A 12,311-nucleotide genomic window follows, 5' to 3' on the forward strand; every position below is an offset into this window, starting at 1 on the left:
TAATAAATTTAAATTTAATTTATTTTATTTTAAGTTTTTTAATATTTTAGTCTAAATTTATAATTGATTTTTAAAACAATATAATTGTATGTAGAATTAATTTAATTTTTTTTTGTATAGTAATCTCAATAGAAAGAATTACATTATTGTTATTTTGATAATATAGAAATATTATTATGAAAACGTTTTTGAAAGGGAAGAGAATATTTTGAGAAAATATTATTGTTGGGAAGGAACACAATCGAATGGTTTGAAAAATAAAAATTTTGTAGTAAATTTATTTATAAATCCAGTTGATAATTAATATTTTAAATTTTATTTGAAGTTAACTATAAATTTTTAACAATAATATTAACTTGAACTAAACTTTAAATATTATTCTTATTATTCCATATAAAACAACTATAAATCAAATAATCAATTAATATATTTATTTGTAACATCTTTAAACAATATTTGTATATAATAAATAATTAAATATTTCATTAAAATTAATAATTATATAATGAATATAATAAATAATGATTATATTGAAACATAATAAGATTAGTTTAAAATTGTATTGACACATAGTATGAAGTGATTGATTAAAATTATATTAAAACATAATATTAAAATTGTATTAAAAAATTTTAATCTAAATCTTAAAATACAACAAACCACAAAGTATTACTAAGTAAAATATAATAATTTTTAATAAAAAATATTATCCAAATATAAAAATTATAAATCAATTAAATGAATGGACAAAAAGATAATAAAATTGAAAGTGATGACATTTTATACCATTACCCTCAATAAATAAGTTAATAATAATATTATTAAGAATAAAATAAAATAAGTAAACATGCACATAAAAAAATGTATCATTTTTATATATATTGTTATAGATATAGTTATAGATAAAATGAATTTTAGTTATTAAAATAAAAAATTATTATAAGTAATATTGTGTAAATAAATTTTTTATTATGAGTACTTATTTAAATTTGAAAAGTAATTACTAAAATGATAAAGGTGTAAATAATTATTTTTAATGAGTAGTTATTTGAATTGAAAAAATAGTTACTAAAATGATAAAACTTAAAAAATTAGTTTGTTTAGTATAAAAATTATTTAAATTTTAAAAGTAGTAATTAAGAAAATAAAATTGAAAAAATAAAAAAGGACATAAAAGAGTTGTATCTTCTTTATATATAATTATAGATAATACATAATATATAATATATAGTATATTGTTTGTGTTCAATATATATAACTTATGCAAATACTCTTATGGAAGGTTTGTGAAAAATAATGTTCCATTTTCTTAAAAAAAATAATTAATAAGAAGAAATTAGTGTAAGAAGTTAACACAAACATTAAAAGTAAAATGGTGAAATGATTATAAGAAATGAAACATTTAAATTAAAATTATCTAATATCAGTAACAACATTACAGCCCCAGGATCAAGTGTTCATAATTGATCTAAAACTAAAAGCAACAACAAAATATTTTTAAGCAAAACACACGATAAATCCAAAAATAAAACATCATAACTAAGTAGATAGATCAATATAAATTATTTTTAAATTCTCTCAAACTTTATAGTCTTCTTAAAATAGATATGAGTTGAAATCACTTTTCTCTCAATCTTAATAGTCTTTTTAAGATTTTCTTTTCAATATTCTGTTTTGAGAGTCGAAAACACTCGTACCATTTTCTATCATAGAAATGAGAGTAACATCAAAACTCAAGTAAACCCTTAAACACTGGATCTCATTATCATTTAACTCATTTCAGAACTTAACGTGTAATTCTTGTACAAAATGAGAAAAATTTAGAAAACATATAAAGTGAGATTGGTTAGAAAATTTTTTTACAACCAGATATCTGCTGTCCCATGGAGATTAGTAATCAACAAAATAAATAGATATTCCATATTAACAATGTAAAAAGGAAAATGGCATATTTTATAGATTTTAAATAGTCTTAATTTAAAATTTACTGGTACGAATTTGAATAAATCTCTCCAATACACAATTCTGAATTTGTTAAGCAATTACATTAAACTCTACAATATTCAATCTGAGATTCACTATTTGTTTGACAACAGAATAGCAGCTTAGTATGAAAAAGTTGAAGAAATGACAAACAAATTCATTTCAAATAATTCACAAAAAATTGTGTACGAATATTCGTGTAAAATTTATATTATTGTTTTCCTCACTGAACTGTTAATTTCACAAATATTCTCACAAACAACTCACTATAAACCTCATTCAAGTTAGCACCTAGAATCAAGCCATGAGATAATGTCATTATGAACAGCAGAAATTCTGTCATCAGGTTCTCCTTCCAAGATGCCGTGGTAACCTCCTTCATAGATCTTCAGTGTCTTATCCTTGCTAGAAGCTTTCTCATAAAGAAATTGACTCACTAATGGATCTGTCACCTTATCTGCTGCCCCGTGAAGAATCAATAAGGGAGCTGAAACCTGCATTACTCTCAATACATATAAATGTCCTCAATTTATATGACAGTTACTGCACACAAAAAAAAGCAAAAACTAACCACCTTGTGTAATTGTAACTCGATTTCTTGAGTGGCACTTAGAAGCTCCATGCCAGTTTTCAATCGTGTTGGATCATCATAAGAAATAACATTGTAACCAGCCTATAAAGGAAAGAATCAAGTCCTATAATTAGTTTGTACCGTTGTGCAAACTTTTAGTGACTAGTTCTGCATGAAGTTTTTTCAAAGTTCACAACAATCAATGATAGAAGATACTTTGGATCAGTTCATGCACTTGAAATCACTATATAAGAATTAAGGCAAGGGTGCATGTCACGACCATTTCAACTTGTAAGCATGGAACATTTAGGGGTTTACAAAAATTACCAACCACTTTTCTTTTGCGAGGTTCTCGGAAAGTTAGCTCAGATATATCTTTGTGTGGGAACAGCTTTGCCTTTGGCATCACTTTAGACAGAATACTTAATACCTTCAAAACTGCAGTTGGCGGTAGCATACCCTCTGCGATCTTCGCACCAAAACAAGAATAAATCGGGTTATCTGATACATATTCAAATATTCTCAAGAAAGGCTAACGGGTTGTTTCATTTTCCTATAGATTGATTTTGGACTCCTTTCCATTTTTAGACAAGCATTAACTTTTAAAATCCATTGAATGTATCAGATACAAATTATAAAGAAAATCACAAACATAAATTATTGATAAGGAAAACAAACTTTAAAACTAGATCCACTCATAATCGGATCATAAAACTCTGTGATACATATTACATTTTTCTTCTCTTTCTAATATTGACAGTGCCTATTGAATTAGGAGCTATTAGTCACACATTGGAGGGTGATGTTTGTCATGTCCGACGTTTATTGCCAACATATAATTTTGAGGGTAGAACCTTGAGAAAAACAAAAACTGAACCTTTGAGATGACAAAGACGTGATAAGAATAAAACAGTTCAACGCTCTCAAACTATATAATAAGAACATGAAAATTATACTAATGAAGTCGGTGACATGAACTGCAACACAGAGGAATGTGCTTACTTTACACATTGGTGCAACAAGGATTACTCCATCCCAAGTGTTTGGTTCCTTCAAATGTACCTTAAGAGCAATTGCTCCACCCATAGACTGCCCCATAATATATCGAGGCAACCCACTCACCTCAGGCCTGTCTGTCAATTGAAATATAATGCATGCATTTTCCCATATGAAAGATTACAAATTACAATAGTGATCAATATCATATCATGGATGCAAAAAGGTCTTACCTTTGATTTTTGAATAATGTTCTATAACGGCATTAACCAAATCATCAAAATCTGGTATATAACCGTGTAAGCCATCAGATAGACCAAAACCTGGATAGTCCATAGCATAAACACCATACCCAAAAGCAGCTATTCTTTTGGCAATACCTAAATAAAAAATCAAATGTTCTCCCTGTTACATTTGGCAAGTTTCTAGCTTTGATAAAAAATTGATAGCACAACAAACAACAAAGGGCAAATTAGCTACTTGGGATCAATTATATTTTTTACCACTCTAATCATGACTTTTCTATTTTGTTTACAATTTTTAAGTTGTAATTTAGTCCTCGTCAATATTTTTCTCCCCTGTACAGTCTCTTTTAATCTTTGTTTGCTTTGTCTATTTAAAGGGATCAAAGCAAAACTCATAACATTTAACAGGACAAAATCTGCAAGTAAAACAGATACTCAACTACATTACAAGTGTACAAGAACAAGAACAAAAGCTTTACTCACTTCTCCCAAAAGATGAGACCAGCTACATTGATCATAATACATCACTTGCCTCAACTAAAGACTAAAACTCGTAGTATTAAATTGCAAGTTTTTTTTTTATCATTATTTTATCATTAGACTGAATAAAAACATATCTAAGGGTTTAGGGCATGCAATTATGACAAACCACCTTCAAAGAAAAAAGTGCAAGTGCTGCCATATCCATGACAAAAACACAAAGCAGCCTTGAGTGGAACGCCAGATTCAGGCATCCAGCTTTTGCAGAAAATTTCCAATCCCCTGGAGTTCCTTTCGTACCACTAATAAACAAGTAACGAAATTGATCATATTTTTCACCAAACGGACAAAGGAACATAGAGATTGTTTGCCAAAAACAGAAAAGGCTTACTTCCTCAGTTTTGATCCCAGCAGGAGCAGCCTAGTTTGCCAACCCAAGACAAACAGGGCAAGAGTTTGACACATCAAAATGAATGAGTGATTCTTTAACAAGGCAAAAGTCTGAAAGATGAAACCGCGGCAACCAAAGCTTTATTGCAAAGATGACAAATTGGTAAGTAAGAACTAACCTTGAACAAGAAATGGTCCAGCTGCTGGTGCACCTCGGTGAAAGCTGAACGAACCCGTCTCCGCGAAGGTGCGAAGTCAAGGTTCAGAGAGGCTATGGCGGTCAACTCTTCGCTCACACCTTCGATGCTTGACTTTTTCTTCGCCGTTGTCACCGACAGCCTTGTGTTTGAACTGAATTTTGGTGAAATGGGCATCAAATTGTGAGGGTGCTCTGTGGAAGAGATGGGTGCACGTGGGAAGAGGGAGAAGTTGTGTGATCGAAATCGGAGTGCCTCGGACATTTCCATGATTTCTTGCTTAGTGCGATATGCCAAGAGGACAACAGTGTTTTTAATCAGCGTTGACTTCAAAGTTTTACTACTTTTAATTAAAAAAACATGCCTTCTCCATAAAAATACGTTTGAATATTTTCTTTTTTAATGGTTAATTTATGTAGAAGTTAATTTTTCTAACACTTGTGATTTTTTTAAAATTTAACTTTTTACTTAGGTATCCTTTTCAATAAATGTTTACATTGAATTTATTCAGAGTAAGAAACTCTGTAAAATGATTTGGAATGATTTAATTTAAACTAACTTAGATATATTTTAACTACATTTAATAATTTAAATTATTTTGGAATTATTTAATTTAAACGAACTAAAATATATTTTTAATTGTATTCAGATGTAATTAAAAAAAATACGAATTTTAAGATCAAAGTCACTACCAATTGTATTTGCAAAGTTCACAATTCCTTGGACACTTTTTGTCATACAAACGAATGTTAGAAAATATTTGAAAAATAAATGTCAAAATATTATAACACAGATAAATTAATAAATTTTAATAAAAAAGTAAATATCATGGATTTATTCATTTTGACGGTGTTGACTATTTGTTAGGTTTAAATGTCCAGTGAAAATTTTGTTCTTCTCTTAGGTTGGCAAAAGTTGACGGAGGGTTCAATTTCTTGATCTTCATTTCAAGTTTGCTTAATATAGGTAATTAAACACTTTCATAAAACACTAATGAAGTTTTGTTGTTTTACTAGTTTGATTAGAGTTAGATGTCTTCCCCTCAAATGAAAAATTCAATTTTTAAACGTTCTATACGACTCTTCTTTTCTCATTAATTTTTCCATCAAATAGAATTGTTTTTTCCTTGACTTCATTATTGATAGCTGCTGATAACCATTGCCAAATTTAAAACTATGCAATCATTGACTTATTGAGAAACAATTTCACAATTATGATTGATTATTTCAAGAATATAAATCAAATTAAAACTTATTTTATTGTTCACGTTTTGATACGAGAAATGAACGTTAAAGGTGTGAAATAACCAACGATGTTTTGACAAGAGAGAGGATTGTATACTTTTTTTACTCTTGAGTAATGATAAAGTGATATGTTTTTTCATTCATTTAACAGTCATAAATTTATTTTTTATCGTTTCAAGAAAAAAATACAAAATATGAAAGAATAGTGTAAAAAATTTATATATAATAAAGTATATTTTTCCTTTTATTTCATTCATGTTTTTTACCACAATCTTATATCCCACCACACTGATCACAAAAGTATATGTATTGTTTGCACCATCTTCCAGTAATATTAACTTTATTCTCCTATAGCTAATACAACAGCAAGCCAAGATAAGTGTAATCGTCTTAAGCTAACTACAGCCATTTACAATTAATTAAAAAAACAAGTTAATTTATAAAAACCAGGAAAAGTTACACTTGTATTGATAATGTTAAAATATTATGTGAAATGGCACTTCCATCTTCTTAAGATATTTTTATTTCTTATGATAAAATAAAAATCATCTGGTTGTATTGTTATCAATGTTTTCATTAACTTCAATAGAATTGCTCAAATGGTCCAAATTGTTTTAACTCATTAATTAAAGACACACGAAGAAAGAAGAGAATCAACTTATGAACATAGAATAGGTAGCGACAGAGGATATATGGGAAACTAAACTTTGGGCTTTTTATGGAGACCATTTTCAAATTGCTCTCAGTGAAACCAAGGCATGGGCTGCGTATTTCCAGACGGGTGTTTCACCCTGCACCTCTAACATTCTCATTCTATACTTCCAATTTTTTAAAATACCCCTAATTAATGAAGTGATTATCTAAGTAATTTTATGTTTATTAAGAAATTTTGTGTATCACTAAAATCTTACACCCCATTTTCCCTATCAGGAAAAAAATGCACCTTTACACCCCATTTGAATTACACCTCATTTGAAATCTAATAATTTGTTGTTCTTTTTCGTTTGTCTCCATTCTATTTCATTAAGTGTTTTCCTCTCCACTCTATATCAGTGAGTGTGGTCTTTAAAGTTAAGAGAGATTTGAGAAGGTTTATTGAAGGAGTTTAAGGTGTTCCAGCAACTTGGAGGTGGTGTTTCGAGGAAGAAGGCTAAGCACGAGGCTGGAGGTGGTGCTTCGAAGGAGACAGACTTGGCGTGCTTCCGAGTAGTTGGTGGTATTGTTGCTTGTTGACATTGCTGGGAGATTACTACGGGAGGTTGAAAGGTTTCTTTAAAGAATCTGTTTCAGGTTATGGACACCCGCAAATCCAACATTGGATGTCGAGATCCGATACAGGATAAATCATTTATGAAAATCCGAAAGGAAAATTTCTCGGATGTCTTAAAAAAATTTGTTTATCGCAAATGCGATGCCTAGATAATGTAAAAGTTTTGTTACTTTTGGAAATCTGATGCATATAACTTCTAATATATTATTTAGTATTTCATTTCATTACTTAAATGTATTGTTTAATTCTTTAATACATATGATTTTTACAATTTCTCAATTTCTGTTTCATTAGATATAAAAGTTTGTTTTTTCAAATAATGAATGTTGTAAAGCGATGCATACATATTATAAAAGTTTGTTTATTTTAAATCTTTTATTATATTATTTTAAAATTTAAAAGTTTATTTATTTTGAATGTAAAACTTTATTACATTAATTTAAAATGTTTAATTATGTTATTTATAAATGTTTAAATAAATAATTTTATATACAACAATTTGTATGAACATTTTAAATTTATTAAAAATATAAATGTATTTAAAACTCATATAAAAAATTATAAAAATTATTATGTAGTTTTAAGTATTATTATGTTTTTGATGTTTTAATTTTTAAGTTTATTGGATTATGTTTTTGAATTTATAATTTAATTATAAATGTTTAATTTACTCTGTTAATTTTTAATTTTGTTATAAAATAAATTGTATTATTTTTTAAAATTTATTTAAAGAAAATTGGTATGTAAAATTAATATGAAAAATTTCTATAAGATGTGAGAGAGGGAAATGAGATGGGAGAGAAGAATATATATATATATATATATATATATATATATATATATATATATATATATATATATATATATATATATATATATATATATATATATATATATATATATATATATATATGCACACTAACACCATTAAAAAAAAATCTTTGATTACTTTTTCGTTTTTTTAAATATTGAAAGCTTTTTAATTACGGGATAATTTAAACATTTTGTAAAATTTTGGAGGTGTAGAAGTGCAGGGTGAAACACCCTTTCCAGACCTATCATGGTTAGAAACGCTCACAAATCTTTGGGGCCTTCTTTCTGCACCCCAATTTCTTTTTTCTCTTATTTCTATACATTTTGCCCCGCTCCTAATTATATAATAATGAATATTTTAAAGACTAATAATTTTTAATTTTTATCTCTAAAATTATTACTATTTAATAATTTCTCATAAAGTAACCTATATGAAATATCACAATGTAACATCGGAAATAAATTATTTTTCCACAAACCGTTTTTATCCATTACTTAGTTTTAATTGTCAAAAAATACACAAGTAAAGAATTTTAACAGCTTGAATTTACAATTTTAACCTAAGAAGGAAAATTGCAGTTATTTGCTTTTCAAACCTAATAGATTTCCTTGAAAACATTTATTTTCATTATTATATATATATTTTTGAATTAATTACGTTCACTTCTCTATTTAGTAATATGTTGTTTAACAATTTTTAAAATTTAATTTTTTTTCAAGTAAAGAAATATGAGAATTATAGACAAGTTGCAACAATTATTATTATGTTTTTCTTTTCTTTCTTTTCTTTTTTTTCACAATAACACTTGCTATATTTTACCTATTACTCTGTGTGCTTGTTTGAAGATTGTAGTAACATATATGGATGGAGTAGCAAATACCCAAATTGACTTTGAATAATTTAGGAGGAAAATTTTCAAAAATAAAAACAGTTAAAAAAGAAACGTAATTTATTATATCTCTTAATTTTGTATTGTTCTATATTACCATTAATGAGCCTCTTTCACGTAGGTCGGTTCACCAACTCATATGGCTGTTCATTAATTATGATTTCTTGAATAATTGGGTCAGCTAATCTCTTTGTTTTCGTGTTGAATACAGTTTAAAGTCTTAACTGTCTTCTTTAATTCTACTTATTGGCTTATTGGGCCGACTAGGTATATGTCCGCACCACCCAATAAATATGTTTCAACATGAATCAATTCACCAATAAATGCTACCAACTATTGCCTATTGGGCCATCTCAGTTACACACTACTCTTATTCATTCTTACCTAATCAACTTTCGCATCTCTTTTAGATACTTTGAACCTGTCAAATATAAATTAGGACTGAAATAGACATCACGCATATAGCAACTCCTTTCTTTTTTTCCTTTTAAAAAAAATTCCAATAATTCTTTTTTATCTCACATTGATCAAACAAATTTATACTATATAACTAAGTATATAATTTCATCTCATATTAATTAATGTAAAAAATATCTTAAATTAAAACGAATTTAAAGTATATAAATAAATATAGGTCTTACTTTACTAATCATATAAGATCGAATTAAATTTTGAGTTAGTTTCACTAACAAATCTAACATTTTTACTCTAAAATTGTCCGTTTTAATATAATGTTTTATGTGTTTCAATTAATTACGTTACTATAATATAAATTATTTAAATCATGTGTGATAGTTTATAATGATTACAACGCTATCTTAAGGAATAAAAGATATCCTCAGTGGAAAATCAGATGAAGAGTAAATAAAATTGATAGAATAATGCAATTGATTCGTTTTAAACGTTTAAAGGATGAAAAATAGAAATTGAAAATAAAAAGAATAAAATAAAAATTACTAAAAAAAGTAAAATACTAAAAGGAATATTTGAATGAGAGAAGAAACGTGATCCTGTTATGCAACACGCTGCAATGTGCTCTAGTACGGATGTGACAGAAGAGAAAAAGTGTGAACAAGAGTTATCGTATTTTTTATCCTTATTTTCTACAACCCCTTCTTTGTAATTCGGTGTTTTGATTTTGAGAAATAATAATATTTGGAATGTCCTTTTATTGTGGGTCCAACGAAATTCAGTTTTTAACATCAAATCAGTCAAATCTAATGATGAGGATTAGGGTAAGGAGCATAGAAAAATCAAAAAGAAAATCATACACGGCTGTATTCACTTTTAAATATTGATTTGAAGGAACGTGTGAGTTGATACATTTTACTATAATACACTGTGTGTTATTTTTGTTAAAAGATTTAAAAGTAATATAAAAAATAAATAAATAAATTGGATGCTACCGTCAGCCCTGTCACTTTGGAACTCCGACTACCGAGCTCACTACTACCACTCTTTCATATTAAGATTCAACACGTTCACACACAAACCACAACTAAAATTAATGCAAATGAAACACAACAACACTGTCATGAACCACCACGACATACAGTGACCAAAGGAAAACAAATGAAAAACACAGCCAACGAAGTAAAATCGATTTCACACATCATACTCTATTTCATGCATCTTATAACTAGTTTCAGCACCATAGGAACCGATTCCGTATTCCCTTCTCCTTGCACAATCATGGAATCGATTCCTATTTCAGTCAGAATCGGTTTCCTTCTCTTTAAAATGAGTTTCTCCAACAATCATACACACAGACCATGCAAGTCAAGAAAGCGTGTTTTAATTCTAAAATATGAAAGAAAAAAAAACATGTTTTAATTTAAAAATAAAATTATATTTACACATTTATCATCATCAAATCACCTCAATTAAAGAAAATTTCGAAAATTTCACAGTCTCATTAATCTCCTTCTTCTTTCGCTCTTAAATCCGTAAACTTGAACGCAATTCTTACCCACAATTGATTCTCTCACATGTAAAAAGAAGATACATATTGTACTTTCAAAAAATGTTTTCCTTATTTGAACCACACGAGAATGAATGAATGAAAGAATGGCAACCCCACAATAAAGCTGCAAAATTTAATTCGGTAAACGTCCACCCATCAACCCATTATTTACATTTTGAAACAATCGCTCTTGTACAAAAAACTCGTCGCATTCGTACGTTTATTTTGAAATAAATAAAAAACCAATAAAAGGGTAATTATATAATAATGTTAATTTTACAATATATAATTACATAATAGAAACATTTATCATAGTTACCATTCATTCGTAAGTAGTTTTTATATATAATAAAATTACTTAAATAAATTTTGTTTGTCAAAGAAGAATTATTAATAAGGTGGGAACATAAGAAAATAGTTAAAATAATCTTCATTATCGATTGTTCGAGGTATTTAATGTTTAAATTCAATCTTATATAAAAATTAAAAATTTATATTGTAATTCTTCCGGTTAATATAATTTAATATTGTAATACTTGGTATAACTATATAGGAATAATAAAACATAACAATTAACTGTAATTATTTTATATATATTTAATTGAAACAAAAAAAATTATAAATACAGTTATTAAAAGTACATTTGTCAAAATAGATTATTTGGCTTGATTTATTTATGTTAATTAATTAGTGATTTAATATAATCTTGTTCAGTGAATTTGAGAAGTTTGAGTTCGATTAGAACAATTACTGAATTAAATAAGTCGACTCATTTTAATTAAAAATTATTATAACCATTTTTTTTCTATCTAAGTGTTTTTCTTAATATGTAATCAAAATCTAAAAAGTTTAAATTTATTTTAAATTTTCTTTTTTATTTTAGATATGGACGTGGATTTCTCTTCTCAAAGATAAAAAAAATTGCTTCTATTTTAAGCTTGATTAATTAAGTTAAGAGTAAAGTGAGTGTTTTTTTAATGTTTAGGATGAGTTAAGTCGCCTTACCAGGAATTCAATTATATTGAATTAAGTTTTTAGTCAATTAGATCTATTTCTATAGTGTTGTCAAAACGGGTCACCTGACTCGATCCAGCATGGATTGGTCACTTATTGAGTCAATCCAACCTGGCTCATTTATTAACAAATCAGAAAAGTTTAAATCTAGCCCGACCTACACGGATTTGTGGATTAAACGGATTGACTCACTAACTCACTTAATTACAATTTTTTTAAATAAAAAATATAACAAACTTTTTATAATTCAAATAT

The 12,311-nt window shown here is 27.3% G+C and overlaps 1 protein-coding gene across 2 annotated transcripts; it reads right to left on the reverse strand.

Moving 5' to 3' along the window:
* Positions 1-2,117: 2,117 nt before the first annotated feature.
* Positions 2,118-5,162, reverse strand: LOC108325139 (caffeoylshikimate esterase). Of its 2 annotated transcripts, XM_017558153.2 has the most exons (8): positions 4,845-5,162; positions 4,667-4,696; positions 4,448-4,577; positions 3,784-3,930; positions 3,557-3,687; positions 2,886-3,023; positions 2,558-2,656; positions 2,118-2,477 (listed from the first exon to the last, which is right to left on the reverse strand). In XM_017558153.2, the coding sequence occupies exons 1-8, from the start codon at positions 5,130-5,132 to the stop codon at positions 2,268-2,270; spliced, it is 1,173 nt and encodes a 390-aa protein (XP_017413642.1). In that variant the 5' UTR covers positions 5,133-5,162; the 3' UTR covers positions 2,118-2,267. The 2 variants fall into 2 exon arrangements, with proteins under 2 accessions (XP_017413642.1, XP_052730784.1); XM_052874824.1 differs by lacking the exon at positions 2,886-3,023.
* Between the last annotated feature and the right edge of the window lie 7,149 nt (positions 5,163-12,311).

This window comes from Vigna angularis, chromosome 3, assembly GCF_016808095.1.
Source record: "Vigna angularis cultivar LongXiaoDou No.4 chromosome 3, ASM1680809v1, whole genome shotgun sequence".
Lineage (NCBI taxonomy): Eukaryota > Viridiplantae > Streptophyta > Magnoliopsida > Fabales > Fabaceae > Vigna > Vigna angularis.

Excerpts from the sequence above, each read along its gene's own strand:
- LOC108325139 (XM_017558153.2), bottom strand. The coding sequence starts at position 5,132 with ATGGAAATGTCCGAGGCACTCCGATTTCGATCACACAACTTCTCCCTC. Across the intron at positions 4,697-4,844 it reads TGGACCATTTCTTGTTCAAG|GCTGCTCCTGCTGGGATCAA; the intron begins GTTAGTTCTTAC and ends TTGGCAAACTAG. Across the intron at positions 3,024-3,556 it reads TTGTTGCACCAATGTGTAAA|ATCGCAGAGGGTATGCTACC; the intron begins GTAAGCACATTC and ends TTTGGTGCGAAG.